Source organism: Aptenodytes patagonicus, chromosome 1 (assembly GCF_965638725.1).
Source record: "Aptenodytes patagonicus chromosome 1, bAptPat1.pri.cur, whole genome shotgun sequence".
Classification (NCBI taxonomy): Eukaryota; Metazoa; Chordata; class Aves; order Sphenisciformes; family Spheniscidae; genus Aptenodytes; species Aptenodytes patagonicus.
This window is the reverse complement of record NC_134949.1, coordinates 103,584,443-103,605,058: the sequence shown is the minus strand read 5'-3', so window position 1 is coordinate 103,605,058 and position 20,616 is coordinate 103,584,443. Positions and strand designations below refer to the sequence as shown.

At 41.0% G+C, this 20,616-nt stretch overlaps 1 protein-coding gene across 2 annotated transcripts; it reads left to right on the top strand.

Moving 5' to 3' along the window:
* Positions 1–3,305: 3,305 nt before the first annotated feature.
* MAEL (maelstrom spermatogenic transposon silencer) lies at positions 3,306–18,680 on the top strand. 2 transcript variants are annotated; one of them, XM_076351335.1, is made up of 12 exons: positions 3,306–3,339; positions 4,170–4,256; positions 6,411–6,513; positions 8,491–8,646; positions 9,168–9,209; positions 10,103–10,230; positions 11,102–11,156; positions 11,748–11,889; positions 13,141–13,203; positions 14,086–14,218; positions 14,474–14,552; positions 15,365–18,680. In XM_076351335.1, exons 2-12 carry the CDS (start codon positions 4,191–4,193, stop codon positions 15,478–15,480), a joined length of 1,083 nt encoding a protein of 360 aa, XP_076207450.1. In that variant the 5' UTR covers positions 3,306–3,339; positions 4,170–4,190; the 3' UTR covers positions 15,481–18,680. The 2 variants fall into 2 exon arrangements, with proteins under 2 accessions (XP_076207450.1, XP_076207441.1); XM_076351326.1 differs by having other exon boundaries at positions 3,316–3,455.
* The last annotated feature ends 1,936 nt before the right edge of the window (positions 18,681–20,616 follow it).

Genomic DNA, 20,616 nt, shown 5'->3' with positions numbered 1-20,616 from the left:
GCAGCTGTAGTCACTGCCATGTTTTTTAGAATAACATTGCTCATTCTTTCCGAGGAACAACTGTAAGACATACCTTGGAAAGATTATGGCCATGAATCCTGAATGAATGAAAATGCATTCATGGCAGAAAAGTTCCAGATAGTTTTTTCTCTCTACATAATACTAGGGTACAGAGACCCTATTCTGAGATACCTGACAAACTCCATGCATTGATGGGAAAGCACAAGCCCCTAATTCTGGAGCTGGGTTTCCAAGGCCAGGTACCTAGGAGTTAAGTGTTGGCATATCAAGTCATTTAATTGAATTAAGTGCTTAAAAAGAAAAAAAAGTAATATATAAATACAGGCACAACACTTGCTTTTATCCACTGGAATGGCCCCAGTGCTACAAAAGTTATTCACAAATCAGTATAAATGGTCCAGAGAGCTCCTTTGCCAGCTAAGTTAAACAGCAGAGAATCAAAGAGTTAAAACACGAGTTCTTTCAGAGACACTGGGCTCTTCCCAGTACCCTGGGGAAGAATACTGATGACATGGTGCTCTGAAAATGATCTGTTCCCTGTTTTTTCTCTGCCCCCCACCCCATGTAGGAAAATCTTTTCTCTCTCCGCTGCTTATGAATTTTATTTTCCAACCACACCTCTAGCCCTAGGAGAGCTATTACTGGAGCCTTGTGTTTTTCAAACAGTTGATGCACACATTATCTGAATTTCTTTAAAAGGAAGGGTTCCTAAAGGGTGGGTCCCAAAGCTGCACACAGCGAAAAGAACATGGTGTGAAGCAAAACAAATGTGCACAGATGCGCTCCTAGCAACAATTCTTACAGTAATATAACAGTAAATACTCGCCTTTCTGCCTGAAAAACTAGACTCTGTACGGAAGTTTGTATTTACAAGATACAAGTTATTTCTTGCAGTCTCTCCTCAGAGATCTAGCATTAATGTATCAGGAATTAGACCAGAATATAAATGATTTTCCACAACAGTGAAAGTGACTTTAAAAATGCTTACCTGTTCTCATTGAGTTTACATCATAATTTTATATGTTTTTAACAATGTGATTGGCTCCTTCTGTATGTTTAACAGCAAATTCAGTAAGTGTTTCACAAACATAAACTGTTTCACTGGATTTGAGCAAGACAGAAGAGCCTCCAGAAGACTAAACTGCACAAATTTTTTAACCCTCAGAGAAACCAGCCACCAGTGAGATGCAAGAGCAATCTGATCTGATCTTACCTGCGAGCAGTTCCAGCAGTGACAAACATAATCAGCTAAGCCAAAGATTTAAGCCTAAACAACAGCTACCTCCTTTGGAGCTAAACAGACTTACATTACCTAACCAGAAGATGAAAAAAGCAGCTAGGCTGAGGGGAAGAGGCAGAGTTTTCCAGTGATTTTGAAACGCATGGAGGTGTTTTATCACCACTTTTATCCTCATGTCTAGGTTTACAGTAAATTCAAGAGGACTCTGGGATAGAGGATTGGAAAGAATCTTCCAAGTCAGGGCTACACCATTCATTTTTATCAAGATTGTCTGAGTAACTCCACTGAAGATGGCTGCGTGAGCAGCAGTGTGCTAGCTCGTTCTGCTGCACTACGCAGGCTCTGCAGGAACTGCAACCGCATGCTGAAGGAGATCACCCAAAAGACAAGGGGAACAGTGAGGAATGTGGGAGACATCATATGCCTGGGACAAGCAAAACCTGGCCAGAATTTAATCAGGACCTATGCCAACACTGCCACTTCAGTAACACTGTCTCAGGTCAAACATAGGGTCCTCTGTTGCAGGCAACCAGACTTCACAATTCCTTCTGTAAACTGATTAAACTGTTTTAAAGCCAGTTGTGGTTATTGCCCTGCTAATTTCCTTTTTTTGCTATGGCCGGTGAAGATCATTTGGTTTTTGAGAGAGATCAATAGAAAGCTTAAGGGGGGAAGCAACTCGTGCTGCCCATCAAGATGATGCAGATCAGATTATCTCCAGCCTTTATCTTATCTGAACTGTGACTCACTATGCAAACTTTCAGTGAAGGAAGTGTCAATTATGTCAATGAGATAGATGAAAGGAAAAAAACCCAACAAAACCCAATCCAAAACCACAAAAAGAGAGTCTGGACAGCAGCCTCAGTTTTGTGTAACATGAGCTCCCAAATTATTTTTAATAAGCAAGTTTGCCTTTCCAAGCACACACATGCCCTCTCACCTCCTCCACTTTTCTACGACATACCTCAAAACCAAACCCAGGCCTCTTAACTGAAGTTAGTCTTCACCTCTTCCCCCACTCCTTCCTGCACCTCCTGGGCCCCTACCCCCATTATCTGTCACCCCCTATTCTCACCTAGGGCCCCAGGTCCTGGTAGCGCTTTGAGCGCTACTTCAAGTGTCAGAGTAGGCACATCACCATGATCTTCACTCACGAAGTACCAGCTCCTGGTGAGCTCGCTGTCAGGGAGCAGCAGGAGCCAGGCTGCTCCAGGAGAGGACCACTGGGAGCCAAGGGGGGTCATGCAGGCTGCAGGGCAGGCACCTTGCCAGCCAGTGCCCACCCCTACAGCGAGATGCAGTAGGGTGCCTGGTTTGGCCTAGAGGAAGTAGCTGCAACCAGTAATAATGGTCTCTGAATATTTTCAGAAGTCCCACATACCAGTAGATGTATTTTGGATATAGGATTCCAGTTGGTCTCTTCTTCTTCTTCTTTTTTTGTTTATACATATGAACCTATCTATTTGCAAAAATGAATGTAGTGACTCTTTGTAAGGATTTTGCTAAACTTAGTATATAACATCATTCAGAGTGAGAGGATATAGAAGAGTATGACCCTTTTATTTTTAAAAATCAGTATATTGCCATTTTGTGAGGGTGGGGAGCCTGCGTTTTGAATGCCTATGAGAACTTGGCGCAAGCTATTGCTCCCGTTGGGTATTTCTTATCCTTCAGCACCCAAAGAACATTAAAAAAAAAAACAAACCAAAAAACCCAAACAACAAACAACCCTGCCACGCTCTCCTCAGGGCCCACCTTGAGCTGACGGTTCAAACCCGAGGCGTGGACGGGGCAAGGACCGCCCAGCCCGCGGCTGACACCGGCATTCAGGAGGACGGGGCGGCCGTTACGCCTAACGGTTATCCTTCCCTTGCCGCCGAAGGACGAGGGCGGGCGCGTGCGTGCCCCGCCCCGCCCCGCCCCGCCGGCAGCTCCTCAGCGAGCCCCGCCCCGGAGAGGCGGGCTGCCGCACAGCCCCGGGGCCGGGCCGTTAGCGGGCCGTGCGCAGCGCCGCCGCGGTGTGGCGGGGAGAGCCCGAGGCCCGGCGAAGTCGGCGGCCGCCATGGCGCACCGCAAGGGTTCCCCCAGCCCCTACTACTTCTTCGTGCGCGACCAGCTGCCCGAGCTGCAGCGGCGCGGGCTGCCCGTGACCCGCGTGGTCGACGGCGTCCCCTACTGCTCCCAGGCGTGGGCGGTGAGGGGAAGGGCCCTCTCCCGCCCACCGCCCCTCGCCTCTCCGACCTCCTGCGGGGGGGAGCGGCCTCGGGTTAAGGCAGCTTAATGGCGGCGGAGGGCGGGGGGAGGTCTGCGGCGTGGTCCTGCTCCAGCCGCAGTGGGTTTCATAGCAGCTCACCTGCCTCTTGCTGGTGGGGAACTAGCACCCGTCGGGTGGATCTGTGTGGTGCCCCTATGCACGTTGCGTGGGGGACAAAATGTCAGTGTGACCTTTCTTGGAGGGTAAACTAGCTGATGGCTCAGCTGCCGTATGTTTAGCAGTTCAAATGCGTGGCCTCAGCTGGCTCTAGCTGAGAAGCACAAGCTATGCTGTCCTCCCCTCAGCTGTGGGGAGCAGCTCTGGTTTGCGTGCAATGGGTAGTGGCATCCCTGGCTGGCAAGAGAAGTTTCAGAAGACCTCTTGTTTGCAGTGGGGCAGTGCTAGTTTGCCCTCGTCTGAAGATGCTTCAAAAGCACATGCTTGCTAGGTGTCTTGAATCAAAGCTTATGACTTCATTAAGGAGAAAGCTACTGGAAATGTTTGAGTCAGTGTTAGCAGTTGGCAGTCCTTGCTAAGCATTGATAATGTCCTTTGGAAAAGCACAATTAATTTCTTACACCGAGTTTGTTGGTTTGTGGGACTACTAGAAGGAAGCAGTAAAAACTTAATTTTAACGGTTTGCTTTCCTTCAAGTTGCTGACTAAGGAAGAAAAGATGGCATATACAGAGAAGGCTCGTAAGTGGAATGAAAAGAAATGCTCTCAGAAGACAGTGAAAGAGGTAAATGCTGAGAAAGGAGCACCCTTCGATATAGCTAAATAAGAGGGGGAGTTAGTGGTGTTGGGGTTTGGTCAGCTATGATGCTATGGAAGATCACCTGCTCTCCATAGCCTCCAACCTCTAGAGGTTATGGCTGCTGTAGTAGTCCGTACCATTATGAAGGTTATGCAGAAAATTGTTCTGGTTTGAATTGAGAGCGAGAATACTCTATACCATTTTAAACCAGCACAGCTTGTTCCTTTGGGCTCTTTTACCAAGTATAATGTAGTTCTCTAACAACTTAGTTTTATGTTTAACAGTATTTTGCAGTGACTGACTTAAAATGTTGGGGTTTTTTTATTTATAATACTGTAGATTGGTATGACTGCTCGTCATAGGTTCATGTTGCTTTTACTTCGTGGATGTCCTTAATTTAGGTGGTTCTTGTCTGACGGCCTGAAACCACATCTTATACGCAGCTGATTTGGCGTTTTCAAGTGGTTGTGTGGAGGACCAGGTCAATGAAGTGTTGCAACCTACGCACAAAAGGAATAACTATACCTTGCCATTATTTTTAGATTGGTTTAATTATGGAGAGAATAGTAATGCTATGGTGGAGGACAAAATCCCACAATGTAGAAGTAAGCAGTTACATTAAGCTGAATGTGGTTGTGGTCAGAAATAGTGCTAAACAGATCCCTTCTACTATTTACTGTCTTGAAGAGGGGTGTGTGTGTTCCTTTTTTTCTCCTTCTGTCTGTCTCTCTCCCCCTCCCAGCAGTTCCCTGAAGCATAGTTTGCTTCGGAATTTGTGAGGTGTCAGAAAGCTTATTTTATTCCAGTCTTGGTTGGCAGTGTAAAAACTTGTGTGTCAAAGCAAAGAGCCTGAGTAAATGGGTAATACTGCATTTACTACTTCATCCCATATTACTAGATACTGACTATGAACTACACATTACTGGTGAGGGTAAATTTTAGGACTTTAAACCACTTACATGATGCTAGAGAGAATGACAGGATGATTGTAGTTTGGAGTAACTGGTAAATCTGGATTAGTTAATTTAGTCAATCTAGACTAGTAGGGAGATGTTAGGCAATGTTTTCTGATATTGGGGGCCTGTCTGTATGGGAAAGAGCTGTTTAGAGTGTGATCATCATTGTGTTATTTAGCAGGCTAGGGGTATGTAATTAATGAAGCTCCATTTTCATATATAATGGAGAGCTACATTAGATGGCAACTGTCATAAATGGAGGCTTCTGTATTTCCTTCCACAAGCGGTAGCATTTTAGAAAGCTGTAATCAGGGAAAGGAATAATTGCTTTACCAAAATAAAGATCATCATCCTTATTGCCTGTCAGTGGAAATAGGGAAGTGTGTATGTATGAGATTATATGTGATTTCAATTTATTAATCATACCCCTGTACACAGATAACCACACTTACTTTGTGTAGTGAAAGGTCTTGGTCATCTTTTGGAGATGACCTAAGCTTACTTGGATGGGACTAATTCCTCATTTTATTTTAAATAGTTCAAACTGATAATCAATGATCTTTAGCTAAGATGGTCGTTTGGAATTAGTGTACCTGGATGTGAATGTTATTCCCAGTTTGGGTCTTGAATGATTGAATTGTGTAAGCCTGACAGGTTAAAAGCTTATTGTTCATGCATGGATTTGCAGTGCTTAATGGGCATAGGCGCCCCTCTTACTTGCTCTATGCCAGAGCAATCTGATGACTTCCCTGAGGCTTTATCAGCTTTTCATGAATTCCATTCCTAGTCAAAGGCAACTAATGCATGTGCCAAACTCTTCCATAAAGTTCATGGAAGAAGTTTTGAAATTCCAATTTGAAAAGTTCCTCACCTGTGACAAGTGGTTGAACCTTACAAAATATTTTTTTTTTTTAAATTATATTTTGTAAATTTAGCTGTAGTTCTTTTAAGTTGTAGTGAGTTGACAAAGGTACTAAGATACCTATCTCTTTTTGTTAGAAGAGAAATCTTGCCTTCCCGGTCTGCAAGTACACAGGCACTTTTGTATATAAACTGCAGACTTGTTCCACCTAACCATAACTGTTAGTGGACGTCGTATGTTCCTCTAATAGAATGAGATGAAGGACTTTATCGGGGGTTAGTAGACTCTTTTGATTTTTTTTAACTTTCTCATCTTTTCCAGACATGTAATCTGGCTCATCCGGTTCATCCTTGTCTGACCACAAAGATGCCCAGTGTTACTTCTCTTCCAGATGTCTCTGCTATGTCTTGGAAGACTGATCAGGGTATAGTAGTCTTAAAAAGTTGATCCTAGTAGATAAAAGCTTGCCCTTTATAGATATTCTCAATGGTACCTATACAAAGGCTGTTTATGTTTTGCTAATAGGCATCTGTGTCAACTGTTTCTTTGTTTTAAACTAATGGTCTACTGCTGTAAAAAGGTCTCATATAGTATAGAGGGAAGTCAGTGCAAATGTCCCTCCCCCCCAATAATTCTATTCTCTGTTTTTTAGCTTGATGGGAGTGTAGCCACTAATAGTTTCTTTACAATTATTTCAAGGTTTTTAAGAAAAAGGTAATTCATCAACTCCTACATTTATGATTTACAAGGCCTAATCCAAGTTCAGCATAAAAGAATACTTTTACCGATTTTAAAGGGTGAAGAGTTGTTAGATATCAAAGTTCAAAATTTGTATGGTAGAGGTGTTAAATAAAACAATGACCTGGCCTCTTTGGGAGAATAAAAGAGGGGATATGTACTTTGTCAGTGCTTTTATAACATCCTGGTCTGCTTCTTTATTGAAAGAACTCTTGAAAACGAAACCTTTCTTATCTGTATACCCCCTCTTCAAAAGCATGTTTTGATTAGAACTGAGTAATGAACACATCTGTAATCTTTTCTCCATGAATATTATTCTGAAAAATGATAAATGGTAATGCTTACAAGATAAGTTAAGCAACTAGTTAATATAAGCTGTATCTGCTGTGTGGTTAAGTTTCAGCTCAAGCCTTTTACCTAACAAGTCTCTCAAACTATTTTCATGTTGTCATGGTTATGGAGGGGCAGGAAAGGGTAGCTCCATAAAAAGTGTAATACCTGTTAGCGTTCTCGCTGACAGAGGTCATGCTCCCCTGTCATTGTGATGCAAATTTGATCAGGTTGATCATGGTGGCTTGAGCTGACACAATTGATCTTTAAACTGAATGAGAAGGATAATGATAAGGGATAACTGAGATGCATTTTATGATGCTGCTCCTTAATATTTCTCAGTAAAAGTCCTGTATGGTTCCCTGTAGCTGTATCCATTTTTTCATAAGGAAAGCAGTTCAAACTCAGGTAGGAGAGGTATCTTTCCTATGACCCCGCAGCTTGTAGAGTTTAAGACCCATGTAAGAGAGCACCAGCATTCAAGCTTAGGACAACTGGTGTTAAATGCCATAAAGTCTGGCATACAGCATCATTTCTGTGTAAAAACAGTTATACATCTCTATTATTTAGTAGAACAAGAAGGATTTTTTGATGAGGGGCAGAACTTAAGGGTAAGGATTAAATAGCTACCTTAAACTTCAGTGAGAACATTAATGTGACCTTCATGAAGGGAAGGATTAAGGTGTATTGCGAAATATTTTTCAAAGTTGCATACTTTTTAGATTAGTAAACGACAAATTTATTTCTTAACATTTGCCTTGGGTATTCTTGCCTCCTTCTTTGGAAGCTCATTTAGCGGAGGAGAAGCGATCCTTTTAATTAGCAGACTCCTCATCTCCTCTTACCCCAGAAGATTATTACCAGCTCATTTAACTTGTGTAAGTTACTGAATTGAGCTTGTAAGACTGCTTTGCAATTACTAATTTTTTTTTTTCTAACGTTATTTTCCTAAAGGGTGAAGAGACCTATCATAAAAAGCAATAGTAGTTCCTGTTGGATTCCAGGCCTCTTAAACCCCAAACCCACAAGAATGTTGATTTTATTTTTTTTTATTGCTTTTATTTTGGGTTTTTTTTTTGCCCTGATCTCTACACACAGTAGTATCTATTGAAGGTGAACCAGGTCTACTGATATGCCTGACTCTTGCATAAGTATTAGTTACCTCGTCATCTCAGATACAGAGAAAGATCTATGTGTTTTACTTGGTCATTACCCTACTTTACTCACTCATATGATAAAGCGCACCGAAGCTTTCACTGGATGAGGTGAGGCCAGGATGGCTTGCTGTAACCTCTGATAGCTCTTCTGAAAAAAAAATTTTTTTTTCTTTCAGCTGTGGTTGCAGACATATTCTACTTCCTGAACATTTACAGCCATGGCAAGCTGCCATCCCACTGTGAACAGCGCTTCCTTCCTTGCGAGATTGGGTGTGTCAGGTACTCCCTACAGGATGGCATAATGGCTGATTTCCATCACTTCATAGATCCAGGTGAGTTCCAAGGAAGGGAGACAAGTAGTTCATCTTGCTTTGGGGTGAGAGGGAGGCTTTCTAGTGTCACTTACTGCTGCCCAGATTAGAATTCTGGTATTAAGACAGGTTTATTTCTTTGACTATAAGTGGTTTGACTTCTTAAAATATCGGAACAGTGCTGATTGTTTCTGAAGAGACGGACTTAAGTGTCAGAACTGCGTGAAGCTTCAAAGAGGGTAGAATAAATCCAGGAGGACCTTCAGATGTTTGTGTTTTATATTTCATGCCAATGAATATTTGTCTTGATTGGACCTAAACACGCACATGCTATACAATATGCTTTTGTTTTTTAAAACGCATATAACTGAAAGTAACTTTTTCAAAAACAGTTGTGGCACTCGTACAAGGCCACAAGGGAAGATGAAGCTGTTCATTTCTGTACCTGAAACTGTGGTGTATAGTTGAGAGTTAAGGATCTGTCGTTGTGGATGTTGGATGATGATTGTTCTTTTTCTCCTGTCTCCCCTGCTCTTCTGCAGAAGTACCACCACGTGGTTTTCGGTACCACTGCCAGGCTGCTAGTGAGTATCAGTGAAGAAAGAGAATGGTATGCAGAGGTGTACAGTTTTAGACTCGGCTTATATGATCTGTATCCAAATGTTTTGTAAGTCTATAGTTTCTCCTTCTGGGAACTTGTCAAGTTTCGAAGAGAAAGGAGTGACAGAGCAGCTTGTTGCAGTCACCTTTTATATGTTTCTTGTACCCACAAATGGCAGAGCGCTTCACCTAAAATGGTTTTGTCAATGGCAGAATTATTTGTATTGTCTTCCTATTTTAATTCAATAATAACTGCAGTATGTTCTTCTTAAATGGGACAATTTTGTATGGCTTTAAATGCTTTCAAGCCCATCTGAGCAGTGTGTCCTTCCCTTATGGTCCTTGTGTATATCTTCAGCATGAAGTGCTAATTCATAATAGGGTAACTCAAAGATACTAGTTTGTATTTAAAAGTTGTAAGTGTTTTGCAGCTTTACATATATCAACAAAGTTAAAGTATTTATACCGTTATTGTGTCTGGTTTGGCCTGCCTTGTTTCCCTTGTGAGTCAAGTAATGTTTATAGATACCAGTTTGTTTCTATTAGGACACTTCCTCCCCTTGTGTACGGAGGGAACAAACTTGGCCTGTGTTTTGCTATGTCAAATACTTAGATAATGGCCTTTTAAAAGGGGTAAGTGTGTGTGTGCGTTTGCGTGTTTGCTCACAGCCCAGACCCGCCATCCTTCTGCTGAAGGAAGCAAGGTTTTGATAGCTTAATTACCAATGCCCTCTGTAGAGAAGAGGAGATGTGTGTGTTTGTGTGTATACATATATGTATATAAAAAGATACAAAGGAGGGGGGTACTGTATCATTTAAGGAAACAGGACTTCTCATAACTTGGGGTTTTTTTTCTGCCCCGCCCCCCCTTCATTAGGTGATGCCACTCATAAGATCCCTGTATCTGGATTTCATCTTTCACGTACTTGTTACGCAGTTGTCTTACGGGAACTTCTTGAGTTTGTCCAGCCAGGCACCGGTGTTCGGCCTCACTTTTACTGCAGGGTATGGTCAAGGTCAAAGTAAGATGCTCTAAATCAAAACCTCTAGTTTCACTTCTGTCGGATGACTAAGGAGATACTTCACTCTAAAACCTAATCAGTGTGTAAATGAGTGGGAAAAGGCACTCTTTTCCAAAGTTTCCCAGTTGCATGCAGGAAGAAATGGCCCCTAGAAGCTAACCTTTTTATAAAGCAGAGACCTAATTTTCTGCCTTCTTATTTTCAGCCTGCACTTCTGGCTCTAGTCTACTGATGAACGTTTCACTTGGTCTCTGACATTGTTTTGACTTAGGTTAAGGGCTTTTAAGATTGACTTAAATTGATTGTGCTGAATAATAGTCACACAGTCCTGCTTTTCTAAGGAATGTTTTTACATTTTTATGACTCTTTCCCCATGAGAATACCGTACATCTTAATTTTTGCTCAAGTTTCATTTGCCAATAAGCAAAACAAAATGTTAGGGTTCAGAGGCGTTTAAGCTTCGTGACGGCTATATTACATTTTGATTCCATTCGAGCCTAATGTTAATCCTTAAAAAGGCGGGGAGGGTCAAGATCTTGGGCTTCATCCATAAATATAGGGCCCTGAAGAAATATGCATGAAAAAAATCTCAGAGCACTTAACGGAGATAGCTGTAGTATGGGTTAAGCTTTAACCTGTCCCCAAACGTTAGTCCAAAATTACTCCTGGGGTTTGGTTGGAAAGCCTCCATGGCATTTGGTTCCTCTTCAAGATGATTTTCAGGAAGAGTGTACATTCAGTCCCACAAATACTGAATTTTGTTTTGGAGGTGTCTCTTTCAGATGTGGTCAGAAGTCTTGCAGATGTCAGATTTATATACTCTTTCAATGTCACTGAAATTTTCTTTCTTCTAGTCTAATGACAGATTCCGAATTAACTGGTGTCTCAATCGAATGGCTAGCATAACAGGTGGGAAATGGATCATTTTTGGCTTTTCCGCTCCCCCACCCCCTAAGAAAGAAGGGTTATGTAATCATGAACAGCTGTATTTGTCTGAAAATCTTCGGGTCTCAAAGGCTTCATAAAAGCTGGTACTGATAGCTAGAACTACTTTGCGTGCTTCTCCCTCTTCTTTTCCTCCCCATCAGTCACAGTAAAACAGCAGCATGATCAGCTAACTGGCTAAGGAGCACATCCGTAGAATAACATACGCTGTTTCTTGCTCAGCCAGTTAAGGGAGCATTAGAGGCAGTGAGATTACTGTGAAGGTGAGCGTATGGTAAACACATGGGAAAACTAACAGCTTCTGAGGAGAGATGGCCCACAAGTAGGATACGTAATTACTGAAGTGGAGAAAATTGTGGGAATATAGGATGACCCACTTTGCTAGGAAGCCAGGTTTTATTAAAAACACTGGTGGAATAACTTGTTAAGGTTTACAAGAGCTTTGGTGCTCTGGTAAGAGGCTGGGCAATGAACAGGGACTGACTGAGAAGTGAGCTGAGCAGAATATTCACTGACTCTTTTGTTCTCCTGACCTGGATTTTCTCTGAGCAATAGGCATTGAGAGCCATCTGGAGCTTCTTGCAGTAGAAGACCTGGTAATAGAACTGTACCAGAAGAAGTACCAAAAGGAGCCATCCAAGACTTGGGTGTGTAGAGAATTGGATGTCTTCCTGTGGGATTTCTCCAGTAACACCAGGTATGTTGGGTTCTTCTTTGTGGAAACGTGTATTAACCTGACATGTCTTGGTGCCCTACATACAGCTTGTACGCTGCTAGGCTAGAATGTTCTGCAAGCCTTCTAATCAGAACTGCTTCTTGTCACATCATGAGTACAACTGGAAATGAAAAATACTTTCCCAAAAGAAGTGTAAAGATAGATGGCTTTTTAATGCTGAGTCTGAGGCCTAATTTAAAGGAGGGAGTAAAAATGGGAATAAAATATATTGTGGTATTTAACTGGAAATCATAGAAGTGAGAAGATTCAGACTCTCTTAGAAGTGTAATTTGGATGGGACCTGGCTGTTGCTATACATCAAATGCCTCATGCTGCTACTGTGATGAGGAACAAGGTACGTTTGCCAGTGGTATAAATCAAGTTCTCAAGCATAAGCGTTAAGCTAGATCCTATCTTTTTTTCTTCCGGAATGAATGTTCTTTATTACACATCTGGAATTCTATTTACTTTGTAGGATTTTTTCCTTGGTGTTTTTTTTCCCTATGTGTCTTGAACGGTAAAGCTTTTCCTGCTTTCAGATTCTTCCGTGTTTGTACAAAGAAGTGGTATGTAGCTTGTGGTGTTGCAAGGGAATATTTAGTGATGATGCAATTAACTTAGAAATATACTTTAGCTTTTCCTGTGCTACTGTTTTAAGTAAGAACCAATAATTTGATCTTAAATTTTAGTAGATCTTTTTAAAAAAAAAAAAATTATTCTTGGAAGTCTGCTTTCAGTATGGATTTTAAGATCCATTGGGATAATCAGCAGCACTTTATCTTTTTATAGTCAGGCAGTTTTCCATTTCCATGAGTATCTTCACACTAGAGGGAGACCTTAACAAAAATGGAAAAATGTACTTTAAAACACACATTTGGAGAGGAAAGTGGGGATGCTTATACTAAGAGGAACTATTTTGTATTAATGGGAAACTTCAAATTGTTACCTTTAAATTCCATTTGTCTCTTAGGATTCTCTTTTCTCCCTTCCCTCCACCTCAGCATGAAGCAGGGTGCCTATTAAGCATGCCTTTTAACTCTGTGTAAACCACTTAGAGCTTAGTTATTGAACGCTGGTCCTCTGTGAAATTTTAAAGGTACTATATGGTCACTGAGACAAAAAGATAACACCTTTAATATTTGTTCATGTTCCTTCTGACTATTCAAACCAACTATTCATGTTGATTAACGATGTAGATGCTTCTAAAATAAGCCTGAACTTCATTTCATGTAGGTGCAAGTGGCATGAAGAGAATGATATACTCTGCTGTGCTTTGGCATCCTGTAAGAAAATTGCGTGAGTATTGCTAAGGAGTTATCTCCAGTATGATGACTTTTTATTTTGTAATAGATGCACGTTTTTGGCTCTGGCTTCTCTGACTGCCTGGAGCACTGTAGTTCTAGACCTTGAGTTTTATTTATTCCCTCCACCCCCAAGATTTTGTTCTATTTGTAACTTTCATTGTTGTTTGTATGGCTTAGCAGTATGCTGTAAGTCTTAGCACTTTAATGTAATTTCTGTGATAGTAATGTCCATCACTCTGTAGTCATCCTTTCACTACCTCCACTTACTATTGGAGAATTGAGAGAAGTGTTAATTACATTAGAATTCACTGGTTTTCTTCAGAGGTTTAGTATACCTGTATTTGGTGAGAAATTCTCAGTATATTCTAGTATATCTCTACTTTGGAAACTTTTATACTGCCTTACATATAATGTACATACATAAAGTTCTGTAATCTTTTTGGTGTGGGGAAGGGGAAAGTAAACAGTTGGGAAACAAGGAAATGCCGTTTAAGATATCAGTCAGTAGTAGTAGCACTTTGAGAGAGGTAATAATGAATAGTCTTTCATTTAAAAAACTCTTGTTATGTACTGCTATGCCTTGCAAAAAATGTTGCTTTTCACACTTCTGAGTGGCTGCATTTGATAGCGTGGGGAAGCAGTTGTTTTAATTTCACGTGTAGTTGTAGAATAGGCTGGTGGTCTTGGAAGGATGCAGGGTAACTATTTAGCTGCTGCAATAATGTCCTTCTGTCCTCTGTCATCTGCTCTGTGCATCTCAGTCTGTGGTTGCTTTTGTTTGCCAGTTGAAGAACTAAAAATGCTGTGCTTCTGTACATAAGCATTACAGCCCTCTTAGCCAAACTTTCCTCGTTTTCTTTTTTTCTCGGTCAAGTTACTGCATCAGTAAATCTTTAGCTAGTGTGTATGGAGTCTCACTGACAGCAGCTCACCTACCTCTTCAAGACTCTGATTATGGTGAAAGCACAAATACCAAGATGGTGATACTGGATGCTGGACGTTTTCAGGTCAGATTCTTTAAACTGGTATCCTGTTTTATTTCTAGTTGACTCAAGTGTTCAAACTTGCCTGTTTCAGGTTAGCTGTTTTCTCTTTGGATGCTGTCTTTTGTGACATATATTGGGCAGACCGGTGGAAAAAAATAATCACTAGCTGGGTCATTTCCTGTGATTTTTGACCATAATTCGTAGGTTTCATGGATAGTTGTGTATACTGCATTTTAGAAGACATATATTATTTTGAATGTTTATTTCTTCATACAGAAAATGAAGGCTGAGGGTTCTGGATGTGACAGACATTTCGCTTCTCCAAGTCAGGATCAAGAGTTTGTCCCTTCTAATTGTGAGTTTGAAACTTTCGCATTTGTAAGGGGAAAGAGGTATTTAAACTTAATCCCATTGCTGCTTTTTCAAATTTCTGGGCTTAGATGTTGCCCATCAGTGGCATAAATCTTAAACAACTCTACGTGAGCTGCGCTTATTCCTGCATATGGATTTCACTGAATTTCTGAAGACGTAAACATAAAGAGCTGCCCTTTTTTTACTTGACACAATCTTATGGTCAAAAAGGTGTCTCAAAATTTAGTTTTTCATATAAATGTTGCTCTCTGATTTATACCCCCTTATTTTTCTGCTACATGAAGTCTGTTATCATATGCTTAGGTGCTTTGAGGCAGGGCCATCTTTGAAATACTCTCCTTGCTCTTAAGTCATTATATGTGCAGACTCAGCTGGTGCTTGTTGCAAGTATTCTGTTATAACTCAGTTTATAAACACTACTCATTTAAAGTTGTCTTTTTGGAGATGAAATTTTTTTAGTAGAAGGCATGTGAGCTCAATTCATCTGGGCAGTTCATGGCCAATCTTCAGAGGAACAGAATCAAGTTTGCAAGACAAATAACTGTAAGAATTCTGAGTTTGCAGCTTTTTTTCTTGCATGTAAAATACATGCTGAACTAAACTCTGAAACTGTTCCAATTAAAAATCATGAGATCTTATGGTCTTGGCGTTTATAGGGGACACAACCCCTGTCTCTGACTTTTTGTATTAGAGCTATTGAATAGGTTCAGCTCCACAGCATATGAAGAACAATTCCATTAATTTATGCAAGCTTTAAAGGCTGATTTGATTTGCAAACTGTATTTAATTTAATAGGTGATTCTCCACGTGGTGTGAAGACTTCCCTTTATGGAACAAGTACCATGCGAGGAAGAGGAATTACTCGATTGCTGAAAAGTGCATCTGATCTATCCAAGTCTTTCAGTGATTGAAAATCTTTTTTACATCCAGGACAGCTGTAAATTCTGATTTTCCTTGTTTCCTTAAGATAACCAGCAGTTTCTCCAGACTGTAGTTTTTCATCTTATGTGCAACCTTAGGCAGTTCAAGTTCTTGTTAGAATGATAAAACTACTGACTGGATTTAAAGAAGACAAAAATCTTGTTTATTATCTACAGGAAGACTTATTTTGAAGGAACCTGACAGTTGCACCCTCTCTTTAAAAATACATGCCATACTAGTTCTGTTTCCTAATGGATGGAGTGCAAATTCAAGATCGATTAGTCAATATCATTGGATTAGAAGAATTCTTTAGTGGCCAATGTGACTTTAAACAAGTGCTTTATTTCTTCTTTAATAATCTCCTTCCCCTCTTCTGCGTGTGGAAGATAGAATTTCAGTGCATAGCAGTCTCTCCCCAAAAAGTGATGGGAGGGGGAGTATTGGAGGTATGAAGGTCTGCACTAGGGGAATTAAAGGTGTAACAGTCTTGAAGGTTTGCTCATAATCTGTCAGTTCCAGCCATGAAGAATTTGAGTGGTCATTCAAGGCAAAAAAGCAGACTTTCTATGTCTTAAAAGAAATGTGGTGGCAAATTTATCCATCTATTAATGTTCTTTTAGAGGCACAGACTATGTACATCAGGAACAAGTACAACATAGATACTGTTTTTTCCTTGGCATCAGTTTTCTGTTTAAAAAATGCATGTCCCTCAAACTTACAGACTGAAGAGGAGTGTAGGTGTTACGGGTTTTTTTTGCAAGGAATATCAAATTCTAACTGATACATTAATCTGCAGATATAATTTCACAAGTTTAGTCAGGCTGGGTAGATACTAGTCATAATTATTTGAGGGCACATAAAAACTGGGAGACTGTCTGACGTATCACTAGGAAGTTAGGTGTTCCATTTTATGGAGGTACAAGTCTTGGACTAGTCCCTAAAAAGTTGTCTGTTGTCTGAGCCTCATCCTTAGTCCATGTGTCTTTGAGCAACTGATTCTCAGAAAGAGCTTTTTTTTTTTTAGTTGTTTCTACATTTTCTACATTTTGTTCCAACAGAGGTCCAGTTGTGCAATACTACTTCCATAGCAACTAACTGTGAGAAGATACTTATTTCATTCCTTGTAGGAACCAAAACTCAAAATGAGGTAGTTCATTCTTTTGGACAATGGGAAAACAAACAAAACACCAAAACCAAACGGATCCAAACAAAACCCAACCAAAATAAGAGGTCAACACATTTATGAATGAACTCGAGCATGCTGATCAGTATGTCAAAAAAGGCCAATTGCTGGTTTAGTTGGAAACCTGTTACAGTTGCTGTATTAAACTGTATATGTAAACTGTATATGTAAACTTCTTCCAGTATTGCAGGATCACTGCATCATTTTCATGCCTCTTAACTAACAGTTTCCTTATATCACTGAATTTTCTTGAATTAGTCTGTATTTCCTTCCTTTGAGGCTGTTGTTCTACCTGCTAAATTTCACCAGATAAGGGACAATAAACCTCTAAGACTGAGATTTACCAATGAAGCATCTGGGAATGTTGTAACAGAGTTTAGAGTGTCGATTTAGTAATGGTAAAGGCTTCTCTGCATTGGAATAGAGTTGTTCAAGTTTTAAGTTTCTGAACTGACAGCCATTGTTGCATTGACACTTCAAAACACACAGAACTGTAATCTTTGAATTATTTTCAGAGGTCAGAGGTGGCAATAAAAGTTTCATGTTTCAGTTTTTACGAAGAAGAGAATTCATTATTAAAATATTTATTCAGTATCAGTGTAGATACGCGAACCTAAGAGCATTTGCTATGATGCTTAAGGTATTATATATCTTCAAGACTGAGATAAAGAATCTGAGCAGAAATGGAGAAATACAGAGTTAGGGTTCCGTGGCATGTCTGTACCTTATCACATGTAACTGAAAATAGTACGTAAGCTGTAGAAGACGTAGTTACATGCTGTAGGCAGTGGGCTGTTAACTAGGGCAGTAACTGTCTTACTGTAATAACCAACAACCTGTGGTGGTTTTTGTAGTGAAAACTGTAAGATCTATATAATGAGAATGAGTACACTAACTTGATGTAGCCCATTTAATACTATTATTCTCCATATATGGAGGGGGATCTCTAACAGCTATTGGAGGATGATAGAAAATACTTTCATTTTGGAGCTCTGCTTCCCTGGCTGTTTTGCCATTTGAAACTCCGTTTGATTCCTTGAAAAATAAATTCTGCTTAATAAACACAATACAGTAATGCATCTCCTTTAACAGAAAAGTAAAGATGAGGAAAAGATGGTGACTTATAACCTTAGCACACTTCTTAAGTGCAAGGAATAGTAATGGTAAGGCACAAACTGTGGTCAAAATCAGAACAAAATTCTCCCCACTTGCATGGAAAAATTCTCAAAGGGAAATAAAACGAAGTAAAGGCAGAATGGCTCTTGAGCAGAGTTTGAGTGATGCAGCCTGGGAGCTTTAAACATGTACTGTCCACATGGTAAAAAGTAACTAACTTAATACTCTCTGCATATGGGTGTATAGGTACCATACAAATTGAACTGTCTAAAGAGCTGTTTTTGTGAAGGAGACATCTAACAGATTCTATCAGATGTGACCTTCTGCCGTCCTATTAGTGTAGCTTACTCAGGCCTGTGACAGTAATGAGTAAAAGTAATCCTGGCTTTGCATATGCATTAGAAAGTTAATAAGTATTTTTGTTCTTGTTATACAAGTAAGTAGATGAATTGTGCGTTGCTACTCTCTACTATAAAGGTTTTGGCTAGGAGAAGAGTTGTCTGAGGGTCATAAAACACAATGGACTGTGGTGACAACTTTGCTGGGCTAGTCTATAACATCAATATATTAACCTGTAATCACATATTTCTTCTGTTACATTCTATTCAAAGAGTATATAACTGATACTGAAAAATAAAGCATGTTCATGTAGAGTAAGCAGAAGTTACTGCTTCTATATAGTAGAAGCTATGAATTTGACTGTTACTTGTGCACTTCTGGCTTGTCCACCTTCTCCTTTAAATAAACTGTAGCAACTAGGTATGTGGAAGAAGTTCCTATTGACCGCTGTCTCTGCTCCGGCTAAGAATATTCTTACCAGTACCTTGTATTCTGATTTAGCAGAAATGTTCTCTTAAATACATACATATGTACGTACTGTAGATACAGTAATACCTGGTTTCGATGTCTTTAATTTAATTGGAAATTTGGTTTGGGAGGCTGATCTTACCAGTAAAGATCAAGGTGAAGGCGGCATTCAGTCCCTCAACCTTCTTGTCCTTTATGGCCAGGTCCCCATTCCCATTGAGGTGCACCCACGGAAGTCCTTCCTGTTGCCCTTCATGTGCTTCATGAGATTTAGCTTTGGGTGGGCTTTGACTTTCCTAATGCCATACCTGCACACTCACACAGCATCTCTGTATTTCTCCCAGATCACTCGTCCCTGCTTCTACCTCCTGTATGTTTCCTTTTTATGTCTGAGTTTTGTGAGGAGCTCTTTGGTCAACCTCTGCTCGTTTTCCTGTTCATCTTGGAGGAGGTGATACTTGAAAAATGAGCAAGCTTGCCTGGAGCTCTCTTCTCTTCAGGACCATATGCCACGAGATTCTTCCAAGCGGATCTCTGAACAGGCCAAAGACTGCCTTCCTGAGGTCCAGGGTTATGGTCCTGCTTTCTGCTTTTTTCCTTCCTCTTAGGGTCCCAAATTCCACTGTCTCACGGTGACTGAAGCCAGGTTTGCCCCCCAGCTTTCACATCCCTGACCAGTTCTTTCTTGTTTGTAAGCATGAGGTCCAGCAGAGAGCGCCTCCCCTCCTTGACTCCTCAATCAGTTGTTATAGGAGTGTCAGGCTTCTTCCAGTTGTCTGAAGAAGGCTTCAGGTACTTCTTCCTGAGAAGGCTGTCTACAGCAGGCACCCGCTAGAATGTCACCCGTGTTGGTCTGCCCTCTGTTCCTGACCTGTGAGCTCCCGACTGGCTCATTGTCCATCTGCAGGCGGAGCCCTGTGCATTGCAGCTGCTCCCTCACATAAAGAGCAACTCTGCCTTCTCACCTCCCAAGTGAGAGAGAACAAGCTGGACGGTAAGTGGTGTGTGGAAGGGACGCCTAGTAATCTCTTTACTCCTGAGGCCTGTAGGCTCAACACTTGTGCCAGTTTCAGGATCTGCATTGTAACTAGTTAAGATATCAGAGTGTGTTTGCTGTGTCTAGAGTGAGATTAATCTTTATTACGTTTTTAGCAATATGTCAGTGTCGTGGTTTAACCCAGCACCACACAGCCGTTCGCTCACTCCCCCTCAGTGGGATCGGGGGGAGAATCGGAAAAAAGTTAGAACTCATGGGTTGAGATAAAGTCAGTTTAATAGGTAAAGCAAAAGCTGCGTGTGCAAGCAAAGCAAACCAAGGAATTCACTCACTGCTTCCCATGGGCAGGCAGGTGTTCGGCCACCTCCAGGAAAGCAGGGCTCCATCACGCGTTACTTGGGAAGCCAAAATGCCATCGCTCCAAATGTCCCCCCTTCCTTCTTCTTCCCCCAGCTTTATATGCTGAGCATGACATCATATGGTGTGGAATATCCCTTTGGTCAGTTGGGGTCAGCTGTCCCGGCTGTGTCCCCTCCCAACTTCTTAGTGCACCCCGAGCCTGCTCGCTGGTGGGGTGGTGTGAGAAGCAGAAAAGGCCTTGACTCTGTGTAAGCCCTGCTCAGCACTAACGAAAACATCCCTGTGTTTTCAGCACTGTTTCCAGCACAAATCCAAAACACAGCCCCATACTAGCTACTATGATGAAAATTAACTCTACCCCAGCCAAAACCAGCACAGTCAGTCATCAAAATCTTAAAAGACAGAAGGAAGGCAGTAGTTTAGTAGGGATTTTCTGGGTGGAGGGTCTGTCAAATATTAGGTGTTGGGTTTTGCTGTTTGAGTGCATGTCAAACTGCAGGAAGCAGTGCTGTGATCCTTGATCAAATGACACAGTTGATATTCATTCCACTGGGTGTCGTCTTTGTCAGCTACCTAGGGTGAGGTCCATGATGAATCATACCCAAATAGAAAACTTGCTTCCATTTCAGGGACTCTGGGTCTTGAGCCATCACAGTCAGATGG

Coding starts and splice junctions, on each gene's coding strand:
- MAEL (XM_076351326.1), top strand. CDS start 3,324: ATGGCGCACCGCAAGGGTTCCCCCAGCCCCTACTACTTCTTCGTGCGC. Junction 8,647..9,167: donor CCATCACTTCATAGATCCAG/GTGAGTTCCAAG, acceptor GCTCTTCTGCAG/AAGTACCACCACGTGGTTTT. Junction 10,231..11,101: donor GGCCTCACTTTTACTGCAGG/GTATGGTCAAGG, acceptor TCTTTCTTCTAG/TCTAATGACAGATTCCGAAT.